Source organism: Nelusetta ayraudi, unplaced genomic scaffold, assembly GCF_046127955.1.
Source record: "Nelusetta ayraudi isolate G7.1 ecotype Tasmania unplaced genomic scaffold, CSIRO-AGI_Nayr_v1 ptg000020l, whole genome shotgun sequence".
NCBI classification, from domain to species: Eukaryota; Metazoa; Chordata; class Actinopteri; order Tetraodontiformes; family Monacanthidae; genus Nelusetta; species Nelusetta ayraudi.
Window position 1 is genome coordinate 2,661,412 of NW_027466070.1, and position 18,561 is coordinate 2,679,972.

General features: G+C 45.2%; 2 protein-coding genes across 4 annotated transcripts; both read right to left on the reverse strand.

Annotated features, from left to right (window-relative positions):
* Positions 1–1,850: 1,850 nt before the first annotated feature.
* On the reverse strand, positions 1,851–8,810 carry hbp1 (HMG-box transcription factor 1). 3 transcript variants are annotated; one of them, XM_076027417.1, is made up of 11 exons: positions 8,722–8,810; positions 6,553–6,710; positions 6,289–6,469; positions 5,905–6,025; positions 5,643–5,757; positions 5,239–5,357; positions 4,707–4,863; positions 4,469–4,613; positions 3,880–4,167; positions 3,170–3,311; positions 1,851–3,082 (listed from the first exon to the last, which is right to left on the reverse strand). In XM_076027417.1, the coding sequence occupies exons 2-11, from the start codon at positions 6,623–6,625 to the stop codon at positions 3,065–3,067; spliced, it is 1,359 nt and encodes a 452-aa protein (XP_075883532.1). In that variant the 5' UTR covers positions 6,626–6,710; positions 8,722–8,810; the 3' UTR covers positions 1,851–3,064. The 3 variants fall into 3 exon arrangements, with proteins under 3 accessions (XP_075883532.1, XP_075883533.1, XP_075883534.1); XM_076027418.1 differs by having other exon boundaries at positions 1,851–3,051; positions 3,158–3,311; XM_076027419.1 differs by lacking the exon at positions 8,722–8,810 and adding an exon at positions 8,025–8,140.
* Positions 8,811–9,858: 1,048 nt separating this feature from the next.
* prkar2b (protein kinase cAMP-dependent type II regulatory subunit beta) lies at positions 9,859–16,485 on the reverse strand. The gene is made up of 11 exons (XM_076027420.1): positions 15,877–16,485; positions 14,671–14,706; positions 13,730–13,782; positions 13,514–13,597; positions 13,152–13,258; positions 12,908–13,061; positions 11,414–11,515; positions 11,230–11,304; positions 11,065–11,133; positions 10,830–10,965; positions 9,859–10,702 (listed from the first exon to the last, which is right to left on the reverse strand). The coding sequence occupies exons 1-11, from the start codon at positions 16,160–16,162 to the stop codon at positions 10,569–10,571; spliced, it is 1,236 nt and encodes a 411-aa protein (XP_075883535.1). The 5' UTR covers positions 16,163–16,485; the 3' UTR covers positions 9,859–10,568.
* Between the last annotated feature and the right edge of the window lie 2,076 nt (positions 16,486–18,561).

Here is an 18,561-nt window from a genome sequence, read left to right on the forward strand (position 1 = left end):
TGTTGTTTCATCAAGTACTCTCCCATGTAAAAAGCACTTACATGTAAACACAATTAAAAATAAAGTTTGTGCAAAAAAAAAAAAACAACTGAAAATAAAATACAAATAAAAAATATGATCTTGTGGTGCTGGTGGTTTCCAGGAAGGTAACCAACAGCACCCTAACCCCTAAACCAGTCTCAGGCAATTGTGCTGGGCATTTGTATCGGGTTTGTGCTTGCATGGAGGTCCAATTCCCAGAACATGACCTCACCGCCCATTCACTCTTTATCACTCCCCTCGTTCAAGCAACTGTCCTAAGCATGTGTCTTAGCTAGGTACCACACAGAGGATGTGGAGGATACCACAAGCAGCCCCAGCTTCATGATCAGGCGATTTATTGCACCTTGCCCGGCCCCCCCAGAACATCAACCTCTGGTACGGTACAGAGTACGACTCCCAGAACCAAAGTCTGCAGCACATCCTGTCCAGCTGTAAGTCAGCTTTAACACAGGGCTGGCACAGATTGCGTTCATGACCAGGTCCTGTGTTAAACATCGTTGACATCCTGGAAACACGCAGGCTTGAGGTGAATAAGTCCAACTCAGTGCCGTCAGAGACACATCCACTTTATCAGACAGGGAGACGAAGACCTGTTCACAAGCTGGATGGAGGGCATTCATATTCCCAGTGGAAGTTGGGAGCAGAGGCTACACAGGACCTTCAGCCCAGCGCCTCATCAAAACCCTGGGCATCAGAGGTGTGAAGCTGAAGAGGACCATCGGGGAGATCGCTGAGGAGGCAGAGCAGGGGAGCTGGGGGCGGGGCCAGAAGATGCTCAGAAAAGACCCAGAGACTGCTACCTCGCAGTAAACTAGTAAAAGTAATTGTCCTTAATTTGGAAGCCCTGATTAAGGTGCAGTGCCTGATTAATTTGAAGCCAGCAGTGATGATCACTGTCTGAGTTTTGCTCTAATTGTTCATTTTGCTCTTCTGCTCCACTTTAATTGTTTCCTGCAAAATACCTGAGTCATAAGATGGTTCACATTTATGCCTCTCTGCACATTTACACCGAATGACCTCGGGTTGAATCTCACAATTATTTTTTTTTTCTTCCTTTTTGTCATTCGCAAGTGTTTTAATCTACTTCTAATTGACCATTTAGGTGAATTGGGTTTTTTTTTATGTTTCTTATATTTTCATCTTATGCGCTGATGATGGAGGCAGCGTTACATGACTCAAATGTCAGAACACAAACCACTGCTCTTCACATGCCTTTCCAATCATCCCACATTAAAACAGGACTGCAAAAAACTTTCAGAAAAGATGTTGTGCTGACACCTTATGTAGGAAAAACAAAACGCTTAAAAATGCCGCAGTCTGTAACCATGATATAAACAAAACAACGCAGTCAAAACTAACTGAAATGCGTAAGAGGCAAAACCAAAATTCAAAATGAATCAAACAAAAGAATCACCGCTTTGTAACACTAAGCTCAACCCAGTTATTGATTCTTTTTTTAAGAATGATACTTTTATAATTGGCAGCTTTTGAGTGTGTTTATTCACTTACAGATTCACTGTGAAGTGATCATTTGGGATACTTTAAAGATGCGGAAAAGAAAAATATATGAAAGAGAAATTAAAATGTATAACTTAAAACACTTCAAACATTTTTAAGTGCCTTTGCACTTAAAAATGCAATTTATTCAACCACAGACGCGCTCTTTAGGTACTTATCTCTGATGAACAACTATCGTTTTATCTGCTGTGGTATTTGCAAGAACATCCGACTTCCACTAAAACACTCTGGCGCCACCTGAAGGCAGCCAAGAGATTTGCAAGCCTTTGCATTAATACCACTAGAAGACATTCAACTTTCACAGGCAACTTTTACTTGATACTTTTGGTTGTAAATCAGATTTTTTTTTGTGAATATGAGCTTTTATTAAACAAAACTTAAAAGCAATTGATATTGAGCTAGTCATATTTGCAGAGCAAAATAAACTTGTGACAGCAAAAAAAGAAAAAAAAAAAGCTGAAGTGTCTTGGTCTGCTGTTGTGTCTCAGCCATGTTAAATTCATTCTGCACAAAACCATCCTTTTTTTTTTTTTTTAAGGACAACAGCACAGTCAAAATGAATCAAAACATGTGAAATAGGCAAAAGCATAATTGCGTATACAAGACACAAAGCCGACCATCCACACAACTTGAGATCACATCTGACATTTAACAACAAAAAAAAAACGCCTTTAGATGTAATTTCTTTTCCTTTTTTAAAAAAAAAAAAAAAAATATTTAAAATATGATACAAGTATACTTTTTTGTGCAAGATGTTGTTATCGGGTCTGTAAAATCTGTACATTATGAACAAAGCGCAGAAAAATACAGTGGCAACCTGAAAGCAGAACCAGGCCATCTGCCGTGATCGTGTCACTGGTCTAAAACTAGAGAGATACAAGCTGTATAATACAAACAGTTCCAGCAGTATACAAATTGCCGTGTACGATTACATATTTATATAAAGTGCAAACAAAGGGACGAGCGCTGAGGTGCTCTGCTGCTGAGTGTAGACCCACCACCGTGTGTTGAAAGCCCTGTTGTTATGTGTCCAGGTGGCAGCGTTAAAAACTGTACAACTATCTGTATGAAAAGAGGCTATCATTCTGTGCAATATATTGAACCTTACAAATATAATTCATATTGACAGTTGGATAAACAAATTATCTAAAAGAAAAAATAAATTCCCCCCTCCCCCCACCACCCATTTAGCACCGCAGGCTTTCATTTCTAAAACCTTTAAACTTGATACGAGTGGAACTCAACGAGCCGTTTAGTTCTCAAATCAGGGAAGTAAGACACGTAAAACGACAGGATATAAGAAAATATACGTGCCATTAGTAACAGGGTTAGATGGTTCGTTTACAGTTCATAATTATTCTTCTTCTCTTGTGTAATACAAAGCGCGGGTGAATGCAGTGTCACAGTCGGGTCTCAAGAACGGAGGAGAGGAGCGAGGCGCCGCGGTCACCGTCAGCAGCGGCTACAACTCCTGCAGACTTTCATCTAGGTCTGTCTGGTCTGTCTAGGTCTGCTGGGAACCCTGGGACAGCACGGCAGAGGAGGTTAAAGTCAAGATAGATAAAAGATATATATATATATACACACACACACGCACACAACTTCTTACCGAGTTGGTTCTTTTGCGTTTCCAGCAATCTGGATTGAGTCGCTTCTGCTCCTCGGCCAGAGCCTTGGCCTCCATGGTGTACATCCTCCTCTCCTCGTTCTTCATCTTCTTCCACTTGTCGCCCAGAATGACGCTGATGGCTCTGGAGCAGGTAAACAGTGTAGAAATAAAGATTCAGAAGGTCCCATATTTTGGAAAAGAAAAAAAAACAATGTTTCATATATATATAGACATATGGACACACACTTCAGGTAAAGAACAGATGTAATACTAGATTCATGCTGTTGTGTTTGGTCTCTACAAAGACTAACAGCTGCTTTGTAAGGCTGTGGTCTTTCCAACACTGACACTGTTAATGCAGGATTTGGGGTTGGGGTTGGGGTTTAGGTTGGGTTAGGGGACAGGAAAGGTTAACGCATCCTTATGGGTTCTGGTGGGCACCCACCAGCACAGGCACAGGTGATCAAGGACATTAAAAGAATTAATAACGATAAGAAAGGTGATGAGAGTGAAACAATAAAAACACTGAAAGTTTATGCTGAAATACTTGGTTTAGAAATTGATAATGAAACACGCCGAGTCCTTGGTGCTTGAACAAAAGGGGGAGGGGAGGTGAACACTAACCCAACCCAACCTCCAACCCCAACACCTTTCCCAGCCACTACTGTGACCTTAACTCAGACCAGTGGGTGTGATGGCATCTTTCTTACCTGTTGTCCTTCCCAGGGTACATCTGCGTGTACTCCACTCTGTACTTCTTGGCAAAGAGCATGAAGGCATTCATTGGCCGCTTGCATTTGGTAGGTGTGGCACTGCTGGCTGTCCCTGAGGTGTGGCCCCTGTTGGATTTGCCCACAGACAAGTGTGGGGAGCCCGAGCGCTCCAGTTTGTCACAGTCTGGACTCACAGCGCCCCCACTAGACAGAGAGGTCCGGCGCTGACGGGCCATGCTGCTGAGAAGGTAGACCGCTGAGGAGTCTAGTGGGGTGAAGTCATAGCTGTGGAATGACGACAGACAGTGAAGACAATGTCACGCTTTGTTTTGATTAAATAATGTCGCTTAAGGTAAAGTCATCATAAAACAGCAGCAGAAATCATTTAGTTCATTCTGTACTCAGTTTCTGCTCTTTGCTACTTGAATCAGCAAAAACATGCATAAGGATTCTTAATTTCACCTGGAACAATATCAGGAAGAACATTGTTTATAAACCAGGAAAGCTACTGATGAGAAATATGTTTGGGTGGATTTATGAAGCGCGAAAGTGAAGAAAAGGCAGACGCGGCATCGTGAGGTCTTACCTTCTGAATGTGTCAAAGACAACAGAGTCGTCACAGTTAATGGCATCAGGGTGGGTCGGGGGCAAGCAAACGTCCCCCAACTGCATCTCATAGCATGGGATCCCATGGTGCACCACCGTAAGGCTTGGATAGAATGAAGACCAACCTGGAAGCAATGAAGACCGCGGGAGTTAGAAGCCGCAGAAAGTTGTTTATGTCAACTGGAAAAACAGTGGGTTTTTTTCCCCCTGTTTCGCACCTTTGTTTTTGACGAAAAACGGATGATCCAGTCTGCACTCGGCCGTTAGCATGCCGTCGTCGGGCGAGCCGGGGTCAAAGTTCAGCTTGAGAACCGCTTGGCCGAAGGATACGGTCTCTTCGTGGTTCACCAGCTTCAGCCCATCTGAACCGTACCTCTGTGTGCATGGAAGACAAGGCGGAGAGAGTTTTCACTCGAGGAACACCCAGAAAATAAAACCAGTGCTGGAACAACGGCCATTAGATCATTCACAGAGATTCATCAAGCACGTGATGCAATATGAGGCACGCAGCCTTTTCTTGTAACCCCACTGATTTCTTGAGTGCCATCTTGTGGCCATTACAAAATATGACAGTTTCACCTGCACTTCAAAGTTCAGAAATTTAGTCACGAAATTGTGTATTGAACATGCTATATATATGTGTGTGTGTATGTGTGTGTGTGTGTGTGTGTGTGTGCATGGGGGCTGGGGGAGGGGGGGAGTGTCACTAGAATATTTCTATGGAAATGAAGCCTAATAAATGATTTGAACCTTGATTGATGAGGAGGACAGCATCATGCTGTCGTCGTCTGAGTCATCATCAGAGTCCCTGAGTTCATCAGCTTCCTGCCACTCCACATTAGGACCCCGGTGAAAGCGGAGGCGTGTTCCTAATTGCAAAGCAAAACACATATGAACAACGACACATGAATACTGGTGCAGTACTGGTCTTGGACAAAGGGGGTCAGTATAGATTCACAAGTGGATGTAATGCGAGCTTGTGTTTTGAAGGTAAAAGGGTAGTGCACAGTGAAATGCACTGACGTGTTGTTTCAACACTTCTTATCGACAAGCAAATCACTCTTTTGATCACATTGGTATGTTTTTAACATTCACATCAAATCACGATCAGGCTCAGGACAACTCATGCTCAACACTTGCTTGACTTTGAGTACCTTTGAGGAAGCAATGCCAGGCAGTGGAGGGCCAGGAGTGAGACCAGGCCATGTCCTCATCATCAGAAAAGGAAGAGGACATGGAGAAAACCCCAGACTCTGATTCACTGCTGGCCTGTGAGACAAGACAACCCAACAAAGCCAGTGAGCTTTCTGAAGGAATGAAGAAGCTAAGATGAAACACTGAACCAAAAAACGAAACAAAGACAAATGCAAAACACACAGATGTTGGTTATGTTTCGCAAGAGTGAGAGGTTATTACCCTGACACGCCTGCGTTCCCTGAGGTGGCCTCTGGACGGGTTGGGGGCGCTACTGGCTAATGGAGGGCGGGCGTAGGAATGTAAACTGTTGCTGTTGCCAAAGATGTGGACTGGAGAGGATCTAAAGAAAGAAAGACGCAGTGCAAACTATTGATGATGACTGTGATCAATTATCACTTGCATTATTTCATACATCCTTTTAATAAATACATCATGAAATTTGTCATAATTAAGTATAGAGATGCAGCAGTCACTTAGCTCACAATTAGATTCATAAGTGTGTGCTCGTTTGACACGTGTGCATAATTCATGTCACATGCTGAATGACTTCCAAAACGCTTCACGTCCGTTCACCCGCACGTGTCAAAGGTCATGGGCACGAACCTCTTGTGGGGGGCAGTTTTCAGCAGGGGACTCTCGGGACTTGTGGCGATGTCGGCGAGTTCAGCGAGCCAGTTGGTGCTTGGGGAGCAGCTGAACTCCTGGTGAGAGACTCCTGCTGCCACCTGAAACACTCCCGGCGACCTCTGGTCCTCCTCCACCTCCTGTAAGTCTGGCATGTCATCTAAGGGAGGGACGATGAGAGGTGATTACCATCAGGCAGGTTTTTGAGATGAAAAAAAAAAACATGACGTCTGAGAATTTTACCGTAATCCATGTGACACCCGGGCGAGGAGGGCAGGTCCTCGTTGCACTTGAGGGGGTCAAAGGACTCGTCCATTCTCACAGCTTTCTGCTTTTCCTTGTCCTCAAAACAGACTCTTTACGCGTTTAATCAACTTCCTTCACCATATTCTAGTTAGCGGCTGCAAACAGAGACAAAACGGTGGGAATTAAAATCGCCGGCCTTTTTTTGAGTTTCTGTCTATTACAAAAATTAGACCTGGGGACAAATTATCTGATCAAATGATATTTGAGGCTTCAAACGGCACGAAAGGAGACTGATTCAAATCAGTGACTCTGCTGTGTTTTTGTTGTGAAGAGATGAGGAACGCTAGATGTTTGTCTTTGCAACATCTTTGCCAAGTTGCAAGAGAACGTTAACAGTGGAGGATTTGAATGGAAGAAATCGACCCTGGTGCACTTTGACCTTAGTGCGGCCATATTCACTTTATCTCGTTAACTGTAAGATATGCAGTAAAACCGCTCCGTGTGAAGAGTGAACATAACCATCCACCACAACAATTCTCAGATGAAAGATGGAGCCGCTTAAGTCTGACTTTATTGCTTTTTAGTGTAGGGATAGGAATCAATCAACAAGACGTGAAGTTCATGATGGCCTCAATTGAAGCTGCCCACTAGATGTCACTGTCGGGGGCGGTCTTCGAGGCTTCGAACCCGTTTCTCTCTCTCGGTACAATAGGAGAAAAACCTAAAAAATAAAATACAATAAAAAATAATAAAAAAGGCGTCGCAAGGTTTCATCCACCCAACTATTGTAAGTTGTTACAAGAGGCGTAAACTGTAACTGCTGCTTAAACCTTAATAGTCAAAGGCTACATTTTAAGTCACATAACGTAGGAAGCTGAGACAAACAAGGCTAAAGCAAACCTATTGGCGTGTGAAATGGTCAAATGTCTGAGTCGTGTCATTCCTCCAACGGAAGTTCTAAGAAATGGGGGCACTTAAAAAAAAAAAAGACAGACAGACAGACAGAGAGAGTGAAAGTCCTCCCAAGACAGACACTGCATCAAACTGTTCAGAAGCCTGTGTTTCGGAAATCCTTTGTCTGAGCACTGACACAGAATGCCTCTGTTCTGGTCATGTGACCTACTGCGTGGAGGCCTTGTTTATACGTTTCGGCAGGGTTTCACGCATGCGCACCAGCGCTCATTCATTCAAAACTGCGCAGCCCGAGTGTAAAATATATTTTAAAAATACGCGAATAAAGTCGGCTGTCAACAACAGCAGCAGCAGCAGCAGCAAAAAAAAAAAAAAAAAAAAGCTTCATTCCGGAACAAACGGGTCTGCGCACGAGTTTACATGCTGGTTTTGTTTCTGACTAGCGCTTTAAAAAAAAAAAAAAAAAAAGAAAAAGAAAAGAAAGAAACGGATGGTGTGAAATGAACTCGGATTTAAGCGAGGAAAGTGCAACTTACTGATTATAAATAAATAAATACCTGGCCATTCCAGATTCGCACGAGCAACGGTGGATCTCTGTCTTGCAGAGGGACTGAAACCAAACGGTCGCTGCCTACCTACGATTTCGCAAACGCGGACATGTAAGAGCTGGACGGACGACAACAACAACAACGGCAATAATAAATAAATAAAAAAAAAACGTCCAGAAAGTACCATCGCGTTCAGCGGAACCTTCTGGGTGATAACGTCGAATGTTTTTCAGCGACCCGAGAGCGCCGCGCGGTGCTTTCTGCCCACAAGCCAGCGACTGTGTGCTGCGCGAGAGCACTGTAAACAAAAGAATGTCAACAAGTTGAGGCATGACGCAACCTCTGCGCCCCCGTTTTAAAAATGAATGGCACAAAAAGCCCTGCGAGCCTTTCGGTGACATTGACACGTCGCGCCGAGCCAATTCGACCGGATAACGGTTGTGCTGCTGTTAACGGAGACTTTAACCGGATGGGGAGGTTTTAAAATCTCGAAAACAACAAGAGTCAGAGCGAAGAACAAGAAGAAGAGAGGGGGACAAAAACAAGGACCGAGCGCAACCGTGGATTTTCACAGGAATTTAACGGATGACAACCTCGCCAAAGGCTACGTTGAGACCTGAAAAGACGGTGGTTGGAAACATACAGGGTTAAACGCTGTTTGAGCAGTTCATTTATTGAGGGAAAAACTAGTTTTCGTCTCACTTACCGAGCCTGACGCCATCGACAAACTCTCTGGCGTTCGCTCGAGGGGCGGATCGAGATGTTTTTGTCGAGACGGCCTCCTATTGGCGGATGTCAACGTCAGGGACAAGAATGTCGCGGTCCGATTGGTCGATCTCGCGGAGGGGGCGTGGCCTAGTTTGTTGATCATTACATCATTGGATGAAAGTACATGCCTGTTACGAGGCAGTAACAGCTGATTGGCAATAATAGACACAATACACGGCTATTTTTTTTTTCATCGCCACTGTTGCAACGACAGCAAAAAAAAAAAAAAACTAAACAACGAGCGTCGTTTTCTAGATTAAAACCCCATTTGACAAACATATTTGACCGGCTCGCTGCTGTTATGCAAAAGAATGACCGAATGAATGGTTATCTTCGTGAATGAGTGAATGAATAAATGAATGAATGAATGAATGAATCGAAGGTCAATGTAATGAATGAAAACGCGTGGCCCATTTATGAATAAAATAGTCTTGCACACTTTTTTTGTTTGTTTTTTTTTAAAAAGAACGTTTTTATTGACATTAAAAGTGAGACATACAGCAATTTCAGCCAGATGTGTGGGTTCGCCTTCAAAATAAATTGTTAGCAGGTTACGATCTGCACTGAAGGGGAGAAGCAATAATAATAATAATAATAATAATAATAATAATAATAATAATAATAATAATAATAATAATAATAATAATAATAATAATAATAATGATGATGATGTTGACTTTCAAAAAGAAATCAGTGCCAAACCTGATAAGCTGCAGTGAACCACAGACCAAATGCAGAAGAATTCAATTATTAAATCTTAAAATGAGAGCGGTGAAATGGGGAGGGAGGCAACCTCGTCCGTGGGCTCCTCAGATTCCGCCGCGAGATCACATTGTGTTTACGTTGTTGGCTGAGGTAGACAGCAATCATGGATGTCATAATCATAAAGATATTGGTATCACTGACACACAAACAGTACAACTCAAATGTCATGTCTGAACACAGGGAGAGCATCCGCCCAAAGACGCCACCTATGACTACGGTCTAGAGGGGGGGGAGGGGGACTCAATAAATAACAGGCGGCCCTCTATTAATTAACAGCAAATACTCAGATTGAAAAGTGTACAGCAATGTGTTGTATATTCTTACAAAACTATCAGCTATCCCTCTGAAGTTTGTTTTTGTTTTGTTTATTTTTTTTTTTTGCAAAAGCATCGTATCAGGCCATAAAAGCCCGACGACCACAAACACACCGACGATGATATGATGTCGTATGAAAAATGTGCTCCTGGGATTGAGTCTCCGAATGGCAATGGAGAGAAATGTGTTTTGTAAAAATGACAACACCTGGTCAACATTCCCACCCATCCCTAAAACATAGCAAAAAAAAAAAGCCTTCTTTGCCCTCCTTCACACACGCATCCGCTCGAGAGGAGCGAGCGACTATCACCCAGCCAGAAATGAGCTTTGGCATCTGATTGGAACACACAAGGAATAGGAATTCACAAATGTATGCCGAAGTATGGGCGCAAATATAACACTGGGGAATAGAGGACTGACAAATAATGCACTGAATACTGACGTGTAAAGTGGACACTTTCTTTTTCTTTAAGGTAGGAGATGAGAGTGGTCTAATTCAACCCTGTACTTAAGCGACACTTGCTTTTGTTTTGTTTTTTGCCTTTAATTTTCATTCAAAACACTCCCACAAATTTTGGTCTTCTACAAGAATCTGACTTCTGTCTCGGTTTACGCCAGGGGTGTGGAAAAGGCTGTTTCAGTGGTTTCTGGGGTAGAAAAGGAAAGCCTTCCCCTTTAAATGCAGCAATTCACCGCCACTGCGTCTCACGAACTCTGCTGCTCAATCTCGGTGCTACTCCCAAACAGGCTCTTGAGCTGCTCCTCGTAATTTGCTATGTTTCGCTTCATGATGTCCATGCAGGGGCCCAGCAACCTCTCGAAGGCTTTCACGTCCATGACTTGAAACAAAAAACAACCAGAAAAAAGAAGAAAGCAAAGCGAAAAGTCAAGCACTGTGTCTGCACAGAGAGCTCCCACATTAACATGCCGCATGTACGAAAGAGCCCGAAATAGCAGGACACGTACCCAAGCATTTGACGCTTCCAACAGCATAGGCAGACGCAGCTCGAGGCTTGTTGGTGACGAGCGCCAGCTCCCCAAAGTACTGGCCCCGAGAGCACATTGCAATATCTACCTCCTCTTCTTCCTGCTCTTTTTTCGTCTGTTCAGGAAAGAAAAAGAAAAGAGAATCGCGTGTGACACGCCAGAAAAGCTTTTATCTTGAAAAAAAAAAAAAAAAAAAGTCATTTTTACAGCCTACCCTGCTTCTCTTCATGGTGATTCTAACTTGACCAGACTCCACGATGTAGAAGCAGTCGGCCAGATCCCCCTGCAAACAAACAGCCATTGAGATGTGACTGTGCTAAAGTGAGCCAATAAACGCTGGAGTGTTTGAGAGCAGCCACCGCACGAGGAGATTCATCACCTGAGCGATGATCTGCTGCGAATCACTGTAGGTCCTGGAAGATATGACGTCCACTACCTTCATCCTCTCAGAGAGCTGCAGACAGGGGAACATTCGCTATACTCGGTGTCCACTGTCAAGTTAAACCGCATTTTAATGTCACTGGACAAAAAACAAACAGAAGGGAAGGGAAAAAGAAAAAAACCTCTAATGACGTGAGCAATGGCAGCGTCTCGATGAATGCCTCGTACAGCCTCCTCTTCTTGGCATTGTTCTTGACGATGATCCTCCTGAATGTCAAACGATCCTAAAAAAAAAAAACAGAGAGAAGATAGAGGAGATGCACTCAGGAGATGCACTCAGAGGTTTCATTGAATCAATCCGCATACTTTCCCTTAGGTTCCCACTGTTGCACGCTGCCCTTAAAAACAACAGCAAGTCTCGCAGAGATGCTGCTGTGGCGACGCTTTTTTCCAAACTGGATTTTTCAAATTAAAAGCGCAATAAAGAACGACAATGACAAGCTTCTGTCCGTGTGTCTCATGTTCTCACTTCGCTGCATCGTGGCTAATAATAGTTACAACAATACTAGGGATGCGCTGTCCTTCCTCCAGAGGATAAAATCCTAAATGAACAAGCAAACGCAGCTCCAGCGCAATAGCACACTCACACTTCCCAAGCTCGTACGCAGTAGCTGTAACTTCATGCCCAGCCAGAGTGGAACTGTCATCCCAAATCGCTAATTATAGCTCCGACTGCAGGACTCAGCTCGGCAGCATTGTTTCTCTCCAGGCTGGGATGATGGTTGTTCACAGGCCAAGGCCAGGCAGCGAGCACAGCGGTTCACCAGAGGACATGGCTGCCTGTGAGCTGCCCGGCGACGAGGACACAGCCCTACCTTGACTGATAAGCTAACGGCTCCACAGGGAGAGCCAAGGTTGAATACTAACAACAGCATTTGGGGGCAAAAGTTTAAATAAATTGTCAACATGTGAAAAAAAGAAATTAGGGTGTGCGTGTGTGCGTGTGTGTGTGTGTGTGTGTGTGTGTGTGTGTGGCAACTGTCTGCTGTGCAGCCACAAAAGGACTCTTTTTGATGACCCACAACCCCTTGAACACCGACAACTGAAGCTGTGCATGAACACCAACGCAGCTGATAGGCAGATATCAAACTACTTTACCGATCCTTTCTCAGGACAAAAATCACCCCCAGTACATGCGTGGTCTGTACCGGCAGCCATAGAGCCGACCAATCGGAGCACCCAAAGTCCTCCGATTGGTTGTCGGTCCATCCAATTGTGCACAGAGGCAGCTTCCCCCGAAATGAACCGCCTACACAAAGGCACAAGAGCAATTCTCGGTTTTGAATTGTGAATTAGTCGTCCTCTGCCAGGCTTCCCACTCACTTAGTGATGTGAGATATCACTGATATCCAGTCCCATCGGATACCAAGTAACACCAAAGGAACTTTTCATGCAAAAGCTTAATATGTTAAGAGAAAAGTAATAGTCTGTTTACAACTATAGCTACACACAGGACACATCTGGTATGAAAAGTATCGACACCTGAGCATTGACAGCTACAGCACTGCTACAGGTAACAACAACGCTTTTGTGTTTGAATATGCCAAAAACCCGACAGCACAAGTAAAAAAAAAAAAAAAAAAAAAAAAAAGCTCAGGGAACTTGAGATCACTCACTAGGCACCAAAGGGCTCCGGTGGAGGTGGCGATGATGGTGGCCGCCCTGGGGGTGTTGTACATCAGCGCCAGCTCTCCAAAGCTGCCACGGTTATCGTAGCAGCTCACCTTCTTCTCGGCGCCGTCGGCTCGCACGAAGATGTTGAAGGTCCCGCTGAAGGAGAAAAGAAGAGTTCTCAGTCAGGGAGGCAAAGTTCCTTTGTTTCGACAGATTGCGTCTCGAGTGTGTTGTCACACTGACTACCTTTCAATGACGTAGAAGTTGTCGCCATCATCGTCTTGGTCAATGATGTGGTCGCCATCCACGCAGAACTTCTCAAACATGGCATCCAGCACCTGCGACATCTCCTCCTGTGATGTTGGGTCAAATGTCGGTTCAGCATGAGCTCGTTTTTCTTCTTCTTCTTTTTTTTTTTTTTAAATCCGCACCTGCTCTCAGTTCCCTAAACACAACATTCCTAAAAAAACTGTGCAGAGAGTTGGTGATTACAAGGCTACAAGCTGCAGACAAGTCTTTAGAGCCGGAAGCACAATTAAAAAAAAAAAAAAAAAAAGCACACACACAAAGAAAACCACGGTGCAGCTCTTCTTTAACAGTGCACTTACTGGATCCAGGTTCTTGAACAGCAGAATGTCCCAACACGCCTCCTGTAGTCTCTGTCTCTGCTCGTCAGTTTTTGGGTGGGTGACCTGCAAACGAAAACACACGCAGAGTCATTAAAGGAAAACGGTCCTGAGCATTACGTGCTGAATCATATTGTGTGGTTCTTTTCATCAGAGTTCTCAGGCATGACGGTGGCGGCGGTTTAAAGTAAACCTCACCAGTGGTTCTTTGTCCTCTTCGTCTTCATCAGGATTGAAGGCTTCAGCGCAAACTGCATGTGAGAGATTCATCGGTGAATAAGACCTCCGGTCAGGCAGCAGATCCATTCGGAAATGTTTATTTATCATTATGATATAATGATGTTGGAGGTATTCTGTATTTCTGTGTTATATTCCTGTCTTTAAAGGTCTCAGATCAAACCAACTTTTAAATCTTTTTTCTTTTATCACAGACTTCAATAAAAGCATAACCTGCAGAAGTAATTATCCAAAAAGCAGCATACTGAGCCCTCTGTTTGCAGCTCATCACCTGAGAGGTCTCATCCCTTTGTGACGTCACAAAGTGAACTGTGCAATTAGAGGGCACGCTTTCTGAAAGGCCAAGCAGGTGGAGGAAATTAAGGACGGTGGTTGGCTGAGCAGACAGAGCCACGGGGATGTCACAGAATACAGGTCACATGATTCTGCATGACGCAGCCCGTAGTTTCTCAAATTCAGTGAGATTTGTTTGGTTAAAATCCATTTTGGCTTCATGAACCAAACCGTGTTTTATTGAATTCAGCCAGGTACTGTAACTGCACCGAGTGCATCTTCACTCCTTTTTCATCAGTGCTTCTTCTTTCTTGTCCAGACAGATAAACGTGCAGATGTCGGTACTGAAACAGCAGCTCCAAAGCTTCAACCTTTTTATTATTATGAACAGCAGGTTTTCACCTGTAGCGGTGCTCAACCCACCCTATCTGCACATGTCACTTTAGCTGGCGTCAATAACCGGCTCAGACTTACGCAAACCCTCATCAATCAACGCTCTTATGATGAGCCAGAGGAGAGACAAGCGGAACAGAATCCCTCGCTCGGGGGGGGGGGCAACTGACACTGTCCCTCTTTGTGCATCGACACTAACGGAGCATCCAGTGTCCAGAGTGTTTCTGCCAACTCACCTGACGCCCTTCGGATGAACCTGTTTATTACCGGAGCTGTGGGAGAAGAAGACCACACACGTCAGGGTGTTATATTTCCCTTTTTTCTTAAAAAAAAAAAAGAAATTCAAAGAAAATAAACCACCCTCTGTGTGTTGCTACAGCAGCTGCAGCAGCAGCAGCAGCAGCATCAGTGGGCCTGGGCGTCCACGCTGGGAGCAGACCCAGCCCTGCGCTCATTAAGGAGCCATTTTCATCAGGCTTGAGGGGTAAAAAAAGAAGGGAAAAAAAAAAGGAAAAGAAGTCCTGAATAAGGACAGCGGCAGCTTTCAAGTGCCGCCTTGAATGGTTATTTAAATGAGAGTGAAAAAAATAAATGTATTCAAATGCAAACACACACACACACACACACACATAGAGGAGGAAACACAATGGTGGAGGGTGACATATAGTTGTTATTCATGATGTCCAGTGCTGGGGAGGATCACTGCACTACTGTGTGTGTGTGTGTGTGTTTGACCCCCACAATGACTACAATAGTAAGTTTATTGACCATACCTGGCCTTATGTAAGCAATGCTGCCTGGCCTGCCCCCCCCCCCCAGCACCACTCACTCTCATTGGGATGCTGTGTCAGAGCTGCTGGAGGTGGGTGGGGAAAGAGGGGGGGTTGCTATGCTACTATGCTGCAAGGGCCACGGTGTTGAATATGGCCACAGTCTGGGAAGGACACATCAATCTGGGGCGGTGGTGCAATTGCCTGGCACTACACACGCGCACGCACGCACGCACACACGCGCTCCCATCCATCCTCAGCGTGGCTTGCCATAGTGAGCACATGCACGTGGCCATTTTAAAGGGATGTAAAGGGCCTGGCGAGGCATGAGCATATTTTAATGACCTTAAGGCGCAGGATTCTGTCAGGGGGGAGGAGAGGAAAAAAAAGCGCACGCGCACAGTCGGTCTTACACAGTCGCACGCACGCACGCACGCACACACACACACACACACACATACACAGACAATGCCCCGACTCGGTCGGCGAATATCATTTTAATCCCGCCGTAACCTTATACGGGGGTGGGGGGGTAAAAAAGGACGACGGCGCGATGGATGCAAGGTGACGAGCATCCATCCATCCATCCATCCATCCACCCGTGCATGCACACGTAAACGCGCGCCGGGAAGGCACGCACGCACACACACACACACACACACGCCGCCATACCCATGAACTCGTCGTCGTCTTCGTCGTCGTCGTCGTCGTCGTCCTCCTCGCCGTTCTCCGAGTCGATCTGCATGGCCTCGTCGATGAAGTTGACCGCCTTGGCGGCCCGCGGCGCCGAGTTCTGCCGCTCATGCTGGCCGAACGGGGCCTCTGTGGTCTCGCGCTCCTTCAGCCGGGTGAAGTACTGCAGGGCGAACTCGAGCAGGTCCCTGGGCTGGTTCCTCAGCACTTCCACGGTAAAGCTCTGTAACAGCTCCGTCAGTCCTTGAGGGATTTCTATACTCATTCCTGTTGTCAGTCTACGGTGGTGGGCAAAAAGCGGCGGTGGTGCTGCTGCTGCGCGTCGGGAACAGTCACAAGCATGCAGGGGCAGGAAGCGGAGGGAGGGGGAGGAGAGGGGCGGGACGGGGGAAAGGAATAATACCGGTAATAATAAGGATAATAAATAATAAGGCTCAGATCAGGAGGCGGGAGCAGTCAAAGGCAGCCGGCCGGCGAGCCATCCACGGCGGAGAGCCTCGGGTTTTGTGTTGGTTTTTTTTCCTCTCTCTCTCTCGTTTTTTTTCCTCAATGAAAAATGGCTGTGGATTTTTTTGGTCCGAGCATCTTCTGCTTCTTCTGGCTGCAGGAAACCCACGCATGTGACCCAGTAACCATGACAACCACCTATCCAGGGATTGCGTGCGTGCGGCGGCGGCGCAGTCGCTCGCAAAGACACAAATTATTTGAAAGAGGCCGAAAGAGGCTCGGCAGAAGCAGATCGATTCTTTGTTTTTTGTTTTTTTGTTTTTTCTCCCTGTTAATTTGCCGGCAGACAGAGAGGAGCAGGATTAAGATCAGGAAGGAACAAATGAAATACCGAAACATCGGATTCATTTTGGGATTTATCAGTATTTTCTTACCAGTGTGTGTGTGTGTGTGTGTGTGTGTGTGTGTGTGTGTGTGTGTGTGTGTGTGTGTGTGTGTGTGTGTGTGGTTGAATCATATCTAATCTAAACTAGCTCTGGTACAAGCGCTATAATAAAAACATTCTATGGATGACAGGCTGTGACATATAGGACAGAGTGGAATAAGCACTAAAGCAAACAAGTAAGAATCACATTTTCAATCCCAACCCTACACATGATTCATGAGAGGTAAAATAAAGAAAGAAAGAAAGAAAAAAGAAAGAAAATATCTCATTCTGGCTCTTCAGAGGAGCTCGCACCTCATGCACCACATCATGCGTAGCTCCTATTTTCTGTTCCAAGGGGAGGAGCAAACAGAATCTGATGCACACTTTCCACATCATGGCACCTGTGTGTCACTTCCAGGCTTTCTGTTGCAGCCGGAGACATTCTCGGACCTGGGAACGACAAAAATATTCTCAGCCCAGAAAAAAAAAGAAAACAACAACAACAACAACAACAACATAAGTATACATTCGCTTGTTCACTCATTGGTGAGGCTTCATTTAGGAGACTGTGACAGGTTATTTGGGTGGCTGGATGACATGAAGTATCCACTACTCACATTTGTGGGAAGCTTCAATTGCAACTATTCTATTTTACGACAACGGTCACTCGGCGCCTCTCTGCTGCCGCAGCCCTGAGGGATGAAGAGTTGAGATTTAACAGAAGAAATGCAAACCTGGACATGCAGAGTTATGAAAGAGAAACACACTGACGCAGGCAATGTGTGCTTAAATAATTAACAGCAAATGTCCAATATCTTGTCATGCAGCGATAGAGCTTGGTTCAGAAATGATTCTACAATATGGGAGCGCTTCAGTCTGCCGTGTGTGTGTGTCTTGTGTAGATGTCCCCCCCACCCCCACTGCTGCGGCCCATATCTGTCACTTACCGTTAAGGCGGCATGTGAAACATGTGGAGGCTCACACGTGCCGTATCTCACACTCGCCACCCACAACGACAGAGTTTTCCTCCTGTACTGCCGCGCAAAGTTCAGCCTGGCTGCGTTGCCTGGGGCGAGCAGGGATGGGGTATTGGGGAAGCGCAAACATCAGCCAGCAACCGTGTGAACACTGTGGAATCAAATTCACCCAAGGAATTCCAGTGCGATTGCGGCAAATGAGTATGAGCCGTGACTGAGAGACGATGGAAGCAGCAGCCAAGTTTGAAGGTCCCGTATTATTGGAATCCGGCTCGCTAACGCTTTCTCACAATAACGCGTGACTGAGCCCGTGTTCATCCTTTACTTCTTTTGCGTGCTTCGTGTTGTTTCCCCCCCCCACCCCGGTCTGTGCCAGAAGCACTTTGCGAGGTCACAGAGGGCACCGGTCTCTCGCCACCATTCCAAATGCGGAAGGTGCCTCAATGCAAATGAGTTTTTGTAGGATTTTTTTTTTTTTTTTTAAACAAATAAACAAGCAAGGCTGCAGAGAAAGGGCGAGCATTCTATTTTCTCTAAATGTATGTGGTTGTTTTTTTTTTTTTAACAAATAATTATCCACTTTACACTCAAATCTAAATGGGTAATATGTGGAATCTTTTGGCAGAGTGTAATCTTACATATTCCAGCAAAACCCCTTTGGTGACCGTTTACATGCACAGAAAACTCACAGTAAAGTCCATGCTCTCCTTCTACAATCGTCACCGAAGTGCTTATGCTCTCTGTAGCTACGGGAAAATTCGCGTATGCGTGCCAATCAACATATTCATCATAACAACAAGCTACATTTGGCAG

Excerpts from the sequence above, each read along its gene's own strand:
- prkar2b (XM_076027420.1), bottom strand. The coding sequence starts at position 16,162 with ATGAGTATAGAAATCCCTCAAGGACTGACGGAGCTGTTACAGAGCTTT. Across the intron at positions 13,259-13,513 it reads TGTTCAAGAACCTGGATCCA|GAGGAGATGTCGCAGGTGCT; the intron begins GTAAGTGCACTG and ends CCAACATCACAG. Across the intron at positions 13,062-13,151 it reads AACTTCTACGTCATTGAAAG|CGGGACCTTCAACATCTTCG; the intron begins GTAGTCAGTGTG and ends TTTCTCCTTCAG.
- hbp1 (XM_076027417.1), bottom strand. The coding sequence starts at position 6,625 with ATGGACGAGTCCTTTGACCCCCTCAAGTGCAACGAGGACCTGCCCTCC. Across the intron at positions 4,864-5,238 it reads TGTCCTCCTCATCAATCAAG|AGGTACGGTTCAGATGGGCT; the intron begins GTTCAAATCATT and ends CCATGCACACAG. Across the intron at positions 4,168-4,468 it reads GTCTTTGACACATTCAGAAG|CTATGACTTCACCCCACTAG; the intron begins GTAAGACCTCAC and ends GTCATTCCACAG.